Below are 16056 nucleotides of genomic sequence, written 5' to 3' on the forward strand. Positions count from 1 at the left end.
CTGTTTTTTAGTTTTGCGCTTTGTGACCAGAAACTCTGGGGAGTAAGATGATGTTGCAGAGATGTTAGAAAATGTTTCCCCAAGAGCATTGGCTATTGCAGTAGAGTCTGCAATAGTACATCCATTATAATCAAGAACCGATGAGGGATGTGCCGTGTATTTCCCCTTCATTTTCCGAATTTTATCCCAGACCACATTAGTACTTGTGGACTGAGTAATTGATGATGTAAAACGGATCCACGATTCCTTTTGACTCTGACGGCGGATGTAACGTGCTTTGGCTCGTGCGCGTTTAAAGACTATAAGGTTGTTCGTGGTAGGATATCTGCGGAATATCCCCCACGCTTTATTTTGAGCCTTTTTTGCTACTGTGCATTGTGAATTCCACCAAGGTTTGGGAAATGGTGGAAACCGGGCAGATGTTTTTGGAACAGTATTCGCAGCTGCTTGGACGATAGTTTCTGTGACGTACGTTACTGCATCATTGATAGGCTCCTGACTGACTGTACTGAGGTCAAAATTTGCCTGATGTTGGAAGGCAGACCAGTCAGCCTGATCAATCTTCCACCGTGGTAACCTGAAGGGAAGACAAGGTCTCCCACTTTGTAACAAGGTTATCACAGGGAAGTGATCACTTCCGTATGGATTCTCTTCCACTTCCCAAGTGAGTGAAGGGAGTAGAGAAGGGGAGCAGATAGAAAGATCAATGGCAGAAAAGGTACGGGTAGGCATGTGGAAGAAGGTGTTTGTTCCAATATTTAGAAGGGAAAGGTCATTGTCATTGAGCATATGCTCTATGACTCGTCCCCTTCCATTAATATTAGCACTACCCCACAGGGTGTTATGTCCATTAAAATCCCCGAGAAGTAAGAAAGGGGGAGGCAACTGCGTTAAAAGATCATCAAGGTCTTCCTGGGAGATGTCAGTCCCAGGTGGCAAATAAATAGAGCAGACCGTTAATAAAAATCCCACTGTAAGGCGAATTGCAACAGCCTCTATGCTGGTTGTAATTAGCAAGGGCTGAACTGGGGTCTGATTACCCACAAGGATAGCCACTCCTCCATGAGTAGGACCATCCGCAATTCTATCCTTACGAAAGATTGTGATGTTATGCATGGTGGGATCATCATTTGCCTTTAGATAAGTCTCCTGCAAGCAAAAGCAAACTGGCTCGTGCTTTTGCAGGAGGGCCTTGATGTCATCAGTATTTCGCCGGAATCCACGACAATTCCATTGTAGGAATTTAGCCATTATTTTGGCTTGGTGGGTCCATCAGGCGGCTTCCGAGGTGCTGAGGGCTTACTTTTATCAGTCTTGGCTTTATCTTTTTTGGGGAAGAATGGACGCTGTCCCGTGTCCATTTCTTCCTCCGCAAAGAGTTCCAAGACTGATTCATCCTGTACCTCCTTGTTCTCTACATCCATTGTTTCTGGTATTACGGGTGACTCTTCCGAACGTTTTTGCTCTTTTTTACCACTTGGTTTTGGTAGTGGTGGAGCACTAGGAGGTACGGATATTGGAGTAGCAGCTGATTGTGTTTTTGTGGTGGGCTTTTGTGAACTCAATAAATAGCGTGCAATCGGCGTGAATGACTCTCTTGGTGGTATAGTCATATCTGTTTGTGTACCGATAGTGCACTTCGCAGAAACCTTCTGAGCATATGAAGGCTTCCCGCTATTTATTGGTTGTATGCGTTTTCTAGCCTCTGGGTAGGAGATGTTAAGCTCCGTTTTTAACTTTTGTATCTCCTTTTCGTCCTTCCACCGCTGGCATGCTCGAGAGTATGCAGGGTGCTCTCCTTGGCAGTTAATACAGTTAGGCTTAGGAGCTATACATTCCTTGCTCTCGTGATCTTTAGCACCACATCGAGCACAGGCAGGGTTACCACGACAAGCTGTTTGTGAGTGGCCGTACTTTTGACATTTAAAACACCTCAGTGGGTTTGGAACGTAAATCCTCACTGGGCAGTTTAAGTACCCTGCCTTGATGGAACTTGGAGGCCTTGGGGTGTTGAATGTTAGGATGAGAACTCGGGTAGGGACAAGATTCCCATCCTTACGCATGGATATTCGCTTGACAGCTGTTACTCCTTGTTCTTTTAATTCAGAGCAGATCTCTTCTTCAGAAACGTGAAGGAGATCCCACTCTGATATGACACCTCGTGAAGAGTTCAAAGTTTTGTGAGGGGTTACAATAATGGGTATTCCCCCTATAGATGTGGCTTTCAAAATTTTTTCTGCTTGATTTATATTCGATGCTTCAATAAGAATATCTCCAGAACGCAGCCGTTTTACGGATTTGGGTGAACCTGCCATCCCTTCTAATCCTTTCTGGATAAAGAAAGGTGACATTTTCCCTATTGACTGCTCTCCGGTGGAATGGAGAATGAGGAAAAGCGGTGTCACAGATGGTGTTTTCTCCTCAGTTCTGGCTCTTTTAGCAGAATTGCTCTCACTTTCTTCCGACGATCGATTAGGTAGGGGCCTTGTTGGGGCCCCAGAAAAAGAGGGATTTAAATTACTCATAGGAGTAAAGAAAAAATGTCTGATGCCTAAGTACCTCACCCACCACGGAGCCCTACGAGGGGGCGCCCACTCGTGAACTAGCAGGTACTGCGTACACGAATGGGACGCCGAGTTCGCTTAGAACACCATACCCAAGTTACCAATAAGTCTTTATCCCGTCCCAGGACCAAAGGGAGGGAGACTTATTGGAACGCAGTTGACCCTAGCAGTATAAAACCACCCGCCGATTGATCCCAGTCGAGCCGGTCCGGGACCGCCCGTCTTGTCGAAGCAGGGGCCAAAGTGGTGTATTAAGGCTGGGCCCCTCAACCACCAGGATCCCCCTTTCCGCTTCCACGGGTCGCGGCGCACGGCTGCACACGCCGGATTCCAAAGATGTAACCCTGGAACCAAGGTATGGGCGTTAGATCCCAGTGATGCTAATCTGGAAAACCAGCAGCATCACTGGGAGGTCCCCTCACCACGTACAGGTGCCCACGTCGAGGGGTAAGCAGCATAGTAAGAATCCAAGAAAGGTCCCTACAATTTAGAGATGTGCAAATGCTTTTCATATTTGCAAGACAGTGGAGTCAAAAGGTTATCAAAGGACAAGGAGTAATTGGAGATCTGTAAACTTGATTTCTGTTTCATGGAAAATAATGGAGTCAGCATTTAAGGAAGTAATGCACAATCATCTTGACAGGAATGCAATTGTATGGCAATCACAACATGGACTTGTTAAGGTGATTTTTTTGTCTGCCCAATCTAATCAGCTACTATGATATAATAATGGAAGTGAATGCCAAAAAAATAATTCTGATATCACATACTGAGATTTCAGTAAAGCTTTTGATACTGTTGCTGCTCTACAAATTGTAGCAGTGTGTGACATTATGTGCAAGTATTGCTATTGATAAAATGATGGCTGAATGGCAGGAGACAGTTGTTATTAATGACTTCTGCTTTTCATGGATTAAAGTTATTTGGGGGAGGCTTTCGGTGATGGGCTCTCAACTGTTTAGTTCCATCACTGAATTATTAATGATGAAGGCATAGCAAGTTTAATGTCAAGGTTTGCTGATGATACAATAGTTGGCAGATGGAATAAGCACATGCTACTGCAATGTGCTTATTCCATCAAACAGATATACTGAGAAGTGGCAACTGAGGTTTAACATTAACATTGTATAAAAACATTATGGGAATCCTATCGTTTCAAAACGTGATACTAGACGTGTTGGACAGACAACTTGTGGAAATGAGACTGCTAATATTCATAAAATCAGATAAATGCTAACCTATTGTGATTTTCTCTTGTAGAGGATCTGTCCTCATTTTGAATTTAAATCAATGGTTTCAATTAAAATCAAATAAAAATAGAATATTAAATAGAATATATGGGATATTAAGAAATATTATATTTTAGAAATATTATGGATATTTTAGAAATTTTAAGTCAGGAATTATCTTACTTGAGATTTTTTCAGGAATAACTACATCCACGTTAGATGTAATTAGAATAGATGGAAATAGTATGGAAAGACCTGCTTAAAGATAATATTGTCAATGATATACAGAATTTTGCTAGCAGGAGAAAGGAGGTGATTATCTCTTTCTACAAGACAATAATCAGGCCGTGTCTTGAGTACTGCATACAGGTCTGGAAGCTTCATTTTAGGAAGGATGTAGAATTGCTTGAGCATGTACAGAGAAGAGCAACAAGATTGATGAGGGGAACAAAGGGGGGATCCTCTTACTAAGAAAGGCTTCAGTTCTGAAAATTGCAGTGGCTAGAGACTAGGCACCTGCAAGGTGATCTGATTGTGGTGTATAAGGCCTTGAATGGGTTGAGCATGTTGAATTCTGATGGGATTCTTCTGCTTGCTCAGATTACAAACCTGAGGGGGCATAAACTCAAATTGAGGAAAGACAGTTGTAGAATAGATGTACGTAATTTCCCTTTAGCCAGCAGGTAGTTAATTGCTGGAACAAACTTCCATTTGTCATTGTGGAATTTGATAGCTTAAATAAATTCAAGGAGGAACTTGACAAACTTTTAGAGGGAATGGTTAGGTGAAATTGGGTTTTTTTTTGGCTGATGCTACATAAGCTCATATGCTTGCTTTCTTGCATCACATGCCTCTATTACTATTTCTTGAAAATTACAATGTACAGAAATTCAAGTCTAATGTCAACAAGTATGTTCTTTCATCTTCTTAACCTCCAACCCATTCACAGTACTAAGTACTATAGATTTTAATACCTTTAGTGTTTTGGGTTTTCATAAAAAAAAAGAATTCATATTTAAATTCTTAGGTTTATAAAAATAAATGGCAATAAGAAAAAATAAGTAAAGACACTGCTGTTTCTCATTATGATTTTAGAAATATGAAATTCCTACACTAATTTAGGCAGTCCCTGTCATTTAAATACTTTAAACGAAAATTTCAGTAAGTTGCAAAAACATGCCTCACCTTCATAGGTATCTTTGTGGAATCTAGGACTAACAAATGTTCTTAGTTTCAAAATTTGCCGTGAGGACTCTAGGTAAACATGGATTTTACTGAATCATTCATACATGCACCACAAACACAAAATTCAAGTCTCAAGGTGACTCAAGAAAACAGTTTAAATAAATAAGCAATTACTACAGCTTTAGACAGGAAAAGTAAGAACATCCAGACTCTTCCACACATTCATAGTACCAATGCACACCACTCAATTGTGTACACACACACACACACACACACACACACACACACACACACACACACACACACACACACACACACACACACACAACAGTGCGAACACATTTATATATATATATATATAGACAACTATACGTGTGTGCAAACACATATATAAATAAAAGACATACCTCTTGACTGTTGTTGATCTGTGCAAAAAGGGATTCTATAGAGATCTAAAGAGACATCATGATTCACCATTCCATTCCAGTGAATTCGCCATAAGTGTCCATTACTGGTAGCAACCATAAGCTCATCACGAATATACACAAGACTACAAAAAGAAATAGCCACAGGAAAGATAATGATATCTATATATACTCCATCAAACAGAAAATTAAGGGATAAAATGGTTACTTTATTTTTACTACCTTAATGATTGGTCAGTGTTGTTTTTAATCAGCTGAGGAAGGAAGTGGTTAAAATTAAATTTAGCTGCTGTTTACAATTAATACACAAGACAATTACAAGTATGCAACAAGAAAGGAACTGCATCCTTCCTTCACCTTTTTAATAACAAAAATTCATGCCCTTAGCAATGTAAAATGATATTATGTATCATTAGATAACTTTTGTTTTTTCTTTATTTTAACATATTAGGCCATCCACTAATCCAGTGGCGCACAAACTTATTTCGTTCACGACTCCCTTTATTAAATATAAAATTGACAAGACCTCGACCCCTCAATGTAAACCCCGAGGTAGTGTGATCAGATTTTCAGAGAAAAAAAAAAAAAATAGCATTTTACAAATTATGTAATAGAAAATTTTATTCAAGTGCTGAGAAAAGAATAAAAAAAAAAAAACGGTTTCCTTTTTAATTTACATATTAAAATAATTGCCTAACATTTTAATTGAATACAACAAAAACAACAAATCAAATTCTTATTCTTCAATTAAGATTACAAAATAATAAAAAATTAACAATTATAAAAAAAAAAAACAACAATGAGAAGGATGAGCCTGAATAACTGATAATATTTGATCCATATTTGAAATTGCTACTCTGACGTTATCTTCTGGATCAAGTCTGGAACACTGTTTGGTTTTTATAGCTGTTAATTTTGAGAAATGAACCTCATATAAACATGTAGACCCGAAAGGTAACAATATTTGTATTGTCATTTTCCATAATTCTGGATATTCGTCTCAAAGAGAAACCCAAAATTATTCACAAGTTGTAACCTTGAAATGAGCATGTAATGCTTCGTCAGAAGACAGGTCAATAAGATCTTCCTTTTGCTGAATGGTAATTTCCAAAGCATAGGAATCACAAATCCAACAGAATTTTTTTTCTAGAGATACATTAAATCAATTGGAAAAATTGTTAATTACCATTGTCAGGTTGGTGCCAATGATATCCCTAAAATGTCAATGTCAATATTATTGCTATTAACAGAATAAAAAATGTTTCCTGTCCTTGAAGACTTAAATTTAAATCATTAAGTTTTTCAACTATATCAATAAGATAACTAAGTTTTCCAAGACATTTTTGATTTGTAAACAATTGAGCATGGTTCTGATTTTTATCTGATAAAAACAATAAAACTTCACATTTCAGATCAAAAAGACATCACAATACTTTACCATTGGACAACCACCTCACTTTCACATAAAAAAGACGTGCTTCATAAGTGGATCCCATTTCATTACAAAGTATAGTGAAAAGTCTACTAGTTAAGCTTCTACTTTTAAAGTTGATCACACTTACTACATCTTTCAAAACTTCATGCAAATCAGTTTGCATTTCCTTCGTTACTTATGTTTCCCTATATAATGCAATGATTAAAATCTATATTTGGAGCTATTTCCTTTACTTTGCCTTTTAAAACCTTTATTTTCTCCTGTTAATGCAGCCGCACAATCAGTACAAATCGCAACACAGTGGTTCCACATTAGATTATTTGTTTGAAATAAAATATTTATAACATCAAAAATCTTCTCCCCATCATTCTTCCTTCCAAAGCTTTGCAAAAATAGAAAATCCTCCAAAATATCTCCCGCGTAACAGTATCCAACATATACAATAAGTTGAGCAAGGTTTGAAATACTGTGGATTCAAACACGCCATACGTGTAACCACACTAACAAAATAAAGAGTGGCAGTAGGGTTCATTCTTATCTCAGACTTCATTTGAGTAGTATGGTCTGAACACAAAAAATAATTTTATTTAAAAATTGTCGCGACCCTTCTGGGGTCACGCCCCCAACAGTTTGTGCACCACTGCACTAATCAATGCTACACTTCCAATTTATGCAGTGATTACTAATTGTCTTCTTACACAAAAGTAAATTTATGGGCAAAAAATCATGGTCCACTGACTGGTTTGAAAATTTAATATCAGATTACAAATAAATTATGCAGGTTACTTTTCACATACAGGTGACCCCTGCTTAACACTGATAATTCGTTCCGGAAAGACAGAGTGCTAAGTGAATCCGTGCTAAGCGAGCGACGCATTCCCATAAGGTAACACATGTATTTGTGAGTTGCGGTCGGTGCCACAGGATATTTCCTAATCAATAATAAATGGTAGTGAAAAGATGCACAAGTGTTGGTCAAAATATTTAATATTCAAATATTTGTACATATAAAATAGTCTGCATTACATACGTATATAATTATGTGGTAAGTACTTATGTATCAAAAGTAAACTTAAAATTCCAATTAAAATAATGAATTTAATTGATCTAAATTGATTTAATTTAATTGATGAATTTAATCATGAAAAATGTGTCGATTTTGGGTTGAACTTTGGCCCTCTTCCAAATAAACTAAAAGGGGTATTAATTTTAAATCCCTGCAGCATTAACACCCAACAATAAAGTCAACCGATCCTTTGCCACTTAGAAACCTGGCATGTTTTTTTCTTTTTTCAATATGAAACTTCTTTTAGGCATTCGTTTCCACAAAAGTCCTGCTTCATCTATGTCAAAAACTTGTTGAGAGGTATAACACATAATACACCTCTTCAATAATTTTAACAAGTTCTTTTTGAAAGTTTCGGCTCCTTGATCTGCACTTGTGGCTTCTCCCTGGATTTTAAATCTATTCAACCAGCCCTTACTAGTTTTAAATGGTTCCACATTTTTTTTTTTTTAGGTGAGTTTTCTTCAGATCATCATATTGACTAATCTCTCTCTCTCTCTTTTTTTTTTTTTTTTTTTTTATAATAATTAACTTAACTGAATTCTGCATTGGATATTATCTTCAATAAATTTAGTTAAAGTCTTTCCATTTCAATCCTAATAGCCAGCCTAGCCCTAGTTGCTTGCAGTGGAACAGCTATCTTTCTCGCTGCTAAAATTAATTCTTTTTTTTTTTTTGTTTTTTTTTTTATAATTGTTCTTACAGTTAAATGTGCAAGTCCGAAATTATGGCACACATCCGCTTGTCTTTGACCGGAATCGATTCGCTTCAAAACGTCTAATTTAATTTTCGAATTCAGTCTTTTTCTTACATTTATAGTCTTTGTACTGCGCCCAGACGTTGTTGCTTTTTCGTTCTTATTGGCCATTATTAACTCTTTGAAAATGTAACTGTGTTGGTTGCATTAATTATGATACATTTTTCAAGTAAACTGTCCATTATGCATAATGTCTAATACTCTACTGAGTGATGACTAGACTTTGGATAAATGCATATAACACAAATATTACAGGCAATATACTCATTTTTTAAAATGTTGATCTCGGAACTACGTAACAAGTCACTGTACTGCAATTAAATTAGCATGCGAGAAAATTTCACTGAGTGTGGGAAAATTTCTCAAGTCAGCGTGGGAAACGTTTTAATGCTGTTTTGCTATTCATTTTCAAGGGATCAACTCCATCAAATGAAACGATTTCTTTAAATATGCCAAAAATGCAATCTGTAACAGAGCGTTATAGTGATCTGTGACAGCGTTATAGTCAGATATGGGTTATAATATAAGAACAGTGTTATAGCGAATCAGCGTAAAGCGAACCACATTATAACGGGGGCCTGCTGTATTTACTTAATCTCATACTACTTCAGCAGAAATGTTACCATTCCAGCAATTATTATCTAAACTTCTAATGTTTCTGAACTTAAGAGCTCCAAAGCAGACTATTCACTTTCACCAATAGTCTGCTCCAAAGCAGACTATTGGTGAAAGTGAATGTTATGAATAATGTGGCATAATCCTACAGTTGAGAACTTATAATTATGCAATATGGTTAACATGTTGACTGCCAAATACGAGTTAACTCATATTTGGCAATCTGGCCCAGGACGCCACCTACGAGTTAACTCGGACTGGTATGACTTGCCTTTCAGGCACAGCTATGAGTAAATTTGTAGCAAATACATGCAACTGATGGATAGTGGGCTTCTGGGATAAGAATGAGAAATCAACCACGGCGTCAGAAAACAAAATTTTATTCACAAATACATAAAGAAAAGTGTATTACTAAACTCACAAATTACTCACAAAAATAATATTGTTTATTTGTGATATTCCTTGAAACATTCTTCTACACAAAGAGCAGGCTTTTATTGGCATACTGGACAATAATAACGTGTTTCACAGCGTTTTTTATTTCTTTTACATACTCGACGCAGCTTAGTCAAGCGTGTTTTTTTTTTTTTTTTCAGTTGGTGGCAAACCTCTAAATAATGAATTTCACATTCAGACCTAATCTTCTTTGGAATGTTTAGAATTTTTTCTCCAATCAAAGATTCAATTTTTTTTTTGGTAGTTGTTAGCGCATAGGCTTCTGTGGCCATAATGCACCTCCCAAGGTTTTTACAGTACTTTGATCCAAGCCCGAGGCGAGAATCGAACCTGCGACCTTTGGGTTGCAAGGCAGGCACTTTACCCACCCGGCTAGCCCGGTCAGCTCAAAGATTCAATGAATGTTTCTCTGAATTTTACAGATTTTATGGTGGAACCTGTAACTTGATGCAAAAAAGGATGTATGCATTATGTATATATATTTCTAAAATATGTAATGCAATTTTTTTCAGCCATCTGATGGCTTTTCTTAGCACTGAATAATACGAGAGCATTTGATCCGATCGATCTATGCCAGACATTCTGCTATTGTAATCTTGAATTATGTTTGGTTTTATCAAAAATTTTCCATTCCATTTACATACCTCAACCATTTCAAAAATCAGTTATCACTATTAAAAATAGTGATAACTTCTCTTTTATCCCTCCACTTACATACTACAACAGGGCCATTTCGTTGCCATGCAACTTCCCTTTCTTCAATTTTGGCATCACCAAATCTTTTGGATTTTCTTTTCTGTTGGTGTGTAAGTTTTTCGAGCAGACAACAATTTCATCAGAGTAACAGAATTATAAAAATTGTCCATATACAATACATATCCCTTGTTTAAGAAGCCCTTAAGCAAGTATAGGTGTGGGTCTCGCACCCACAGTCTGGGTGCGAGATTGGCCTGTGCGGACATTGCTCCTTAAAGCTCTTGAAACAGAGAAGTTTTTCTTGATTTATTTTCTGCTTTATTAGTTTAAATTGTCATATTAACTTATTTTCTAGAGTAGCTTTATATTCCTAGTTACGATACTTAGTTTAAAGTTTAACTTAGACAGAGATTTTGTAGATATTACTTAGTATCGGTAACGGTATCAAATCCATGTGTCAAATTGAACGAGAGGTCTTTTTTTTTTTTTTTTAACCAAATTTAGTCGATTTATTAACCAATTGTTATATCAAATTATCTTCTATAAGTAGATTATAGACCTAGTCAGGATCCTTAGTTTATTCTAAATTGAGATAGCGAGATTTGGAAGCTAATCAATACTTACGAGTCCGTAGAAATACTGTTCGTGCATTCCCGCCATTTTTACACGATAGCATAAGCTTAGTGTAGTATAGTGCATAATATAATATTGTCAATTAATCAGTAAATCTATTAATCTTGATAAACTTTATTGTCAATTAAATTGTATTTTTAACTCTATATATATATATATAACAACTTAATCATAACAAATAATTAATACATAACTATAGTGGTACACGTGATACGGAAGTTGTATAAAGGGAACTCGTAGAAAACACTAGATACCGAAAAAAAAAAATAATATAACATAACTGTTTGGGATATAACTTAAGGATTTAATTTTTGTTTTGAAATTTTATTGAAATAAATCGGAATCATGACTCTGACCAGAGCAGCAAAGCAAAAGGCTCAAGCTAATGGGAGTGCTGTGGTTCAGGGGAGAACTGAGGGGGGCAGTTGCCCTCTGAATCACAGTCTTTTAAAATGCACTGTTTGCTTGATGTTTGCGGAGCAGTCAGGTACGGGACATGATACTGCCAAGGGGGATGTCTTTGTGTGTGCACGATGTAAGGAGTGCAAGGAAATCAGGCGGCAACTCAGCGTTGTTGTGGGCCTTTATGAGAGCTTGAAGGACAGGGTGGATGCCCTCGAAGGAAATAAATTGAGGGGCCCATCAAGCTCTCAGCTGCCCACATCAACGCCAGAGCTTGCACTTGGTCATCAGGCAACACAGAGGCAGCCCCCTAGGCAGAATGCACTGGTCCCACAGGAACTAGTAGTTGTTGGTGACTCTATTGTCAGGGAAACGGGGAACATGCTTTGTAAAAAGGATAGGTGGAATAGGACCAGGGTATGTCTGCCAGGGGCAAAGGTTGATGACGTTGTAGAGCGGATATCATCTTTTAAGGGCACAAAAGGTGATATAGTTGTACACGTTGGCACTAATGATATTAAGAGTAGGAGACCGGCGGAATTACTTAGCAAGTACAGGTCACTGTTGAAAAAAAGCCGTGAATTAGGGTTAAACTTGAAAGTGTCTGCAATTCTGCCCAGACACGATAGGAGGGAGTAAATGATGAGAGCCTTGTCGATCAATTCGGCCCTGGAGGGATTGTGCAAGGCTCAAGGGGTAGAATTTTTTTCAGCCTGGACTGTACTTGTTAACAGGAGAGATTGCTTCTACAGGGATGGGATACACTTAAATAGAAAGGGTGCAAGAATTTTTGCTGATGCTATCGAGGCAGTGTTAGGTGGGTCGGAAAACTGCTAGCTTGGGGGGGAGACAAAGACCAATGGATTGACAGTAGCCACTGGCAGAGGTGAAAGAGATTCTTGCACTGCTTCTATTAGAATGAGCAGAAGCCTGAAAAACAAGATGCTTGATATTTCAGAGACTGCTGGGAGCCATTGCGGTACAAAAATAAACACATGGGTTGTGTTAGGGTAGCTAAGAATAGAAACAGGTGTATGTATACCTGCGTGTACACCAATTCTAGGAGTTTGGTAAATAAATTTGATGAATTTGAGGTATTGCTCAAAACATCAAAGGCAGATATTGTTGGGATATCAGAGACGTGGTGTCACACAGATATAAGTAATGCGGAACTGGAATTTGGGGAATACAATGTGTATAGAAAGGATAGACAGGACAGGAGGGGAGGAGGGGTTATGCTATAATTAAGAAACACATAAAGTCCAAGGAAGTGAAGCTAGTCGACATCGATGGACAGGGCAGTGTCGAGTCAGTTTGGTGTGACATAAGCATAGGGAAATCAAAATTGAGAGTAGGAGTGTGCTATAGGCCTAATGACTCTGATGAGTATAATAAAATATTGTACAGGGAAATAGAGTGGGCCAGTAAATCAGAGAGTCTTATAATGGGGGATTTTAATTTCCCAGATATTGACTGGAATTTGTGGGTTGGTCACTCGCACACTAGCAAGGCTTTTGTGGATTTATTGGATGATTGTTTTCTACATCAGCATGTTCGTGAGGCAACAAGAGGGAGCAATACTCTTGATCTGATTATCAGTAGTGATTCTTCATGCATTAAGAATCTGCAGATAAATGAACCACTAGGTGGCAGTGATCACAGTGTGTTGAAGTGGGATTTACTCAAGGAGGTAACTACCATCAGAGGTAAAGGGAAGGGTTTTTGTTTTCGTAAAGGCGACTATGATGGTATGAGACAGTATTTAAATTCTATACAGTGGGACCAACTGATGATGTTACCAACAGCAAACTCAAAATGGGAAGCATTCAAGGAACAAATCTTGGAGGCTACCAGGCTTTACATACCAACTAAGAAATATTGTTCAAGGTTTAGGCCTAAATGGTTGTCAGATGAACTAATGAGACATGTGGCAGAGAAGAAAAATGCTTGGGATACATACAAATTAATGGGTGACATGGAAGCCTATGATAGATATAAGTTGGTCTGTAACCAAGTCACAAAGGAGATTAGGCAGGCAAAGGCAGACTACGAAAAATCCTTGGCAAAGGATGCAAAGAAAAACAGAAAAGAGTTCTTTACATATTTGAACTCGAGAAGGAAAGGGATGAATCAGATTGGTCCACTGGATATTGATGGTTCAACAGTTGAGGATCCTGCTCAGGTGGCTAACAATCTAAACGAGTATTTTGCATCTACATTCATGCATGAGGAGTTATTCAGGAAGGAGAATGATGTAGGTAAAGTAAACATTGGCAGTGAGCTGGATGATTTTGTAATAACTGAGAGGAAAGTGGAGGAGAGATTGTTGAGGATAAACATAAAAAAAGGCACCTGGGGTGGATGGAATCTATCCAGTTATATTAAAGGAGGCAGCAAAGGAAGTATGCAAACCCTTAGCCATAATTATGAGAGTTTTTTGGACTCAGGGGAGGTACCCATATACTGGAGATGTGCAAATGTAACCCCAATTCACAAAGGAGGATCAAAGGCTGACACAAGTAATTATAGACCTGTCAGTTTAACTTCTGTTCCAGTAAATTAATGGAGGCACTGGTTAAAGAAGCACTGCAGGATCATCTAGACAAGAATTCAGTTATAGCTCAGACACAGCATGGTTTTGTTAAGGGCAGGTCTTGCCTGACCAATTTGATTGGATACTATGATGTAGTCACAAAAGAACTGGATGCAGGGAATAACTTTGATATTATATATTTGGATCTTAGAAAGGCTTTTGATACTGTTGCACATGGAAGACTGCTGCACAAATTGGAGCAGTGTGGCATTGGAGGCAAATTGCTGCTATGGATAAGGGGATGGTTGAGTGGCAGAAGACAGAGAGTGGTAATCAATGGACACTGCTCAACGTGGACTAATGTTATTAGTGGAGTTCCTCAAGGTTCAGTGTTGGGTCCGTTGTTGTTTTCGGTGTTTATGAATGATATTGATGATGGGATATCAAGTTTAATGTCCAAGTTTGCAGATGATACAAAGGTTGGCAGGGTCGTTAAGGACACTACTGATGCTATGCTGCTGCAACAGGATCTGGAAAAGTTGAACAGATGGGCTGAGAGGTGGCAAATGAAGTTTAACATTGACAAATGTAAAGTACTACATATGGGAAACAGTAACCCCAGAGCAACGTATCAACTCTGCGGTACTACACTGACAGTGGTGGAGAATGAAAAGGACCTGGGGGTAATTGTGCAGGCAGATATGAAGTTCTCTGAGCAGTGCAGACGAGCTGCAAGAGTAGCTCATGGTGTCTTGTCAATGATATACAGGAATTTTTCTAGCAGGGATAAGGAGGTGATTATTCCCTTGTATAAGGCAATGGTTAGGCCACATCTTGAGTACTGTATACTCTTGAGTACTGTAAATGAGGTCTGGAGGCCTCATTTCAAGAAGGATGTAGAGCTGCTGGAAAGGGTACAGAGAAGGGCAACAAGATTAGTGAATGGAACAAAGGGTTGCTCTTACGAAGAAAGGCTTAAGTTTTGCAAATTACAGTCTGGAGACTAGGCACCGGCGAGGTGATCTGATAGAGGTGTATAAGGCTTTGAATGGTTTGAGCATGCTCAATGCCAATGGGATTCTTCATCTTGCTCAGAATAATCACCTCAGAGGGCATAAATTCAAATTGAGGAAGGATGGATGTCAGATAGATGTGCGGAAATTTGCCTTTGGCCAGCGGATGATTGGTTGGTGGAACCGACTTCCATCACTTGTTGTTGAAGTTGATAGCCTAAACAAATTTAAAGCTCAACTGGACAGGTATTTCGAACGAACGGAGGGGTGAAATGGGAGTGGGGTTTTTTTTTTTTTTTTTGGCTGATGCTGAATAAGCTTGCTTTCTTGCATCATATGCCTCTACTAATGCTAATGCTATAGCACAACTTCAGCAGTATGACCTATGTTTTCTTCGGTTTCTCATTTACCAGAGTAAATTTTTATTTTCATAACAAAGCCGTTGGACTCACACAGTTCGTAAAGTTTGATTCCATATTTGTGCTTTTTATTTTTTTATGTACTGGCGGAAATCAATCTCCCATGCCACAACATCGTCGAATCATCGATACAGATGTTTTTATTCGGTACGTAATTATTGCACATAACATTATTGATATGATGCAAAATCGGTCTTACCTTGTATAGCCTGTCAGCAGATTGTAATGAATTATCTGCGAAGTGAAAATATTGTAATATCAATTGGAATCTATTTCGACTCATAAATGATCGCCAAAACATAACATTGTAGAATGCACTTGTACTCCAGTAATGCTCTATTGAAGGAAGAGAACAAGGACCCATTTGTAACAAAATGTCCAAGAAACACTTTTTTTCATTTCTGAGATGTCAGTGTCCTTCCATCTTGATGACCTGACAGATTTTCGTGATTGTCCACATTTTTCAATTTCTTGCAAAGCATATAAATTAGTTTGTTCGACTAATAATGTAAGAAATTCTTCTGAAAAATATAGGTCTACCAATTTTTGTACACTAAGTTCTATTGTGTCCATTTTCAAACCAACGTTCTCTTCAAAAATAAATTGTGGAGGATTTTGTGCTATTTCA

The 16056-nt window shown here is 38.0% G+C and overlaps 1 protein-coding gene across 2 annotated transcripts in view; it reads right to left on the minus strand.

Moving 5' to 3' along the window:
• Rich (Guanine nucleotide exchange factor subunit Rich) overlaps nucleotides 1-16056 on the minus strand; it is a 579939-nt gene that overhangs the window by 496423 nt on the left and 67460 nt on the right. For both annotated transcript variants that reach the window (XM_090378010.1, XM_090378009.1), the window contains exon 5: nucleotides 5386-5528. In XM_090378010.1, the coding sequence (XP_090234136.1) occupies nucleotides 5386-5528 (143 nt within the window). The remainder of the gene's footprint in view (nucleotides 1-5385; nucleotides 5529-16056) is intronic.

This window comes from Mastigoproctus giganteus, chromosome 7 (genome assembly GCF_048544385.1).
Source record: "Mastigoproctus giganteus isolate SK-2022 chromosome 7, ASM4854438v1, whole genome shotgun sequence".
Classification (NCBI taxonomy): Eukaryota; Metazoa; Arthropoda; class Arachnida; order Uropygi; family Thelyphonidae; genus Mastigoproctus; species Mastigoproctus giganteus.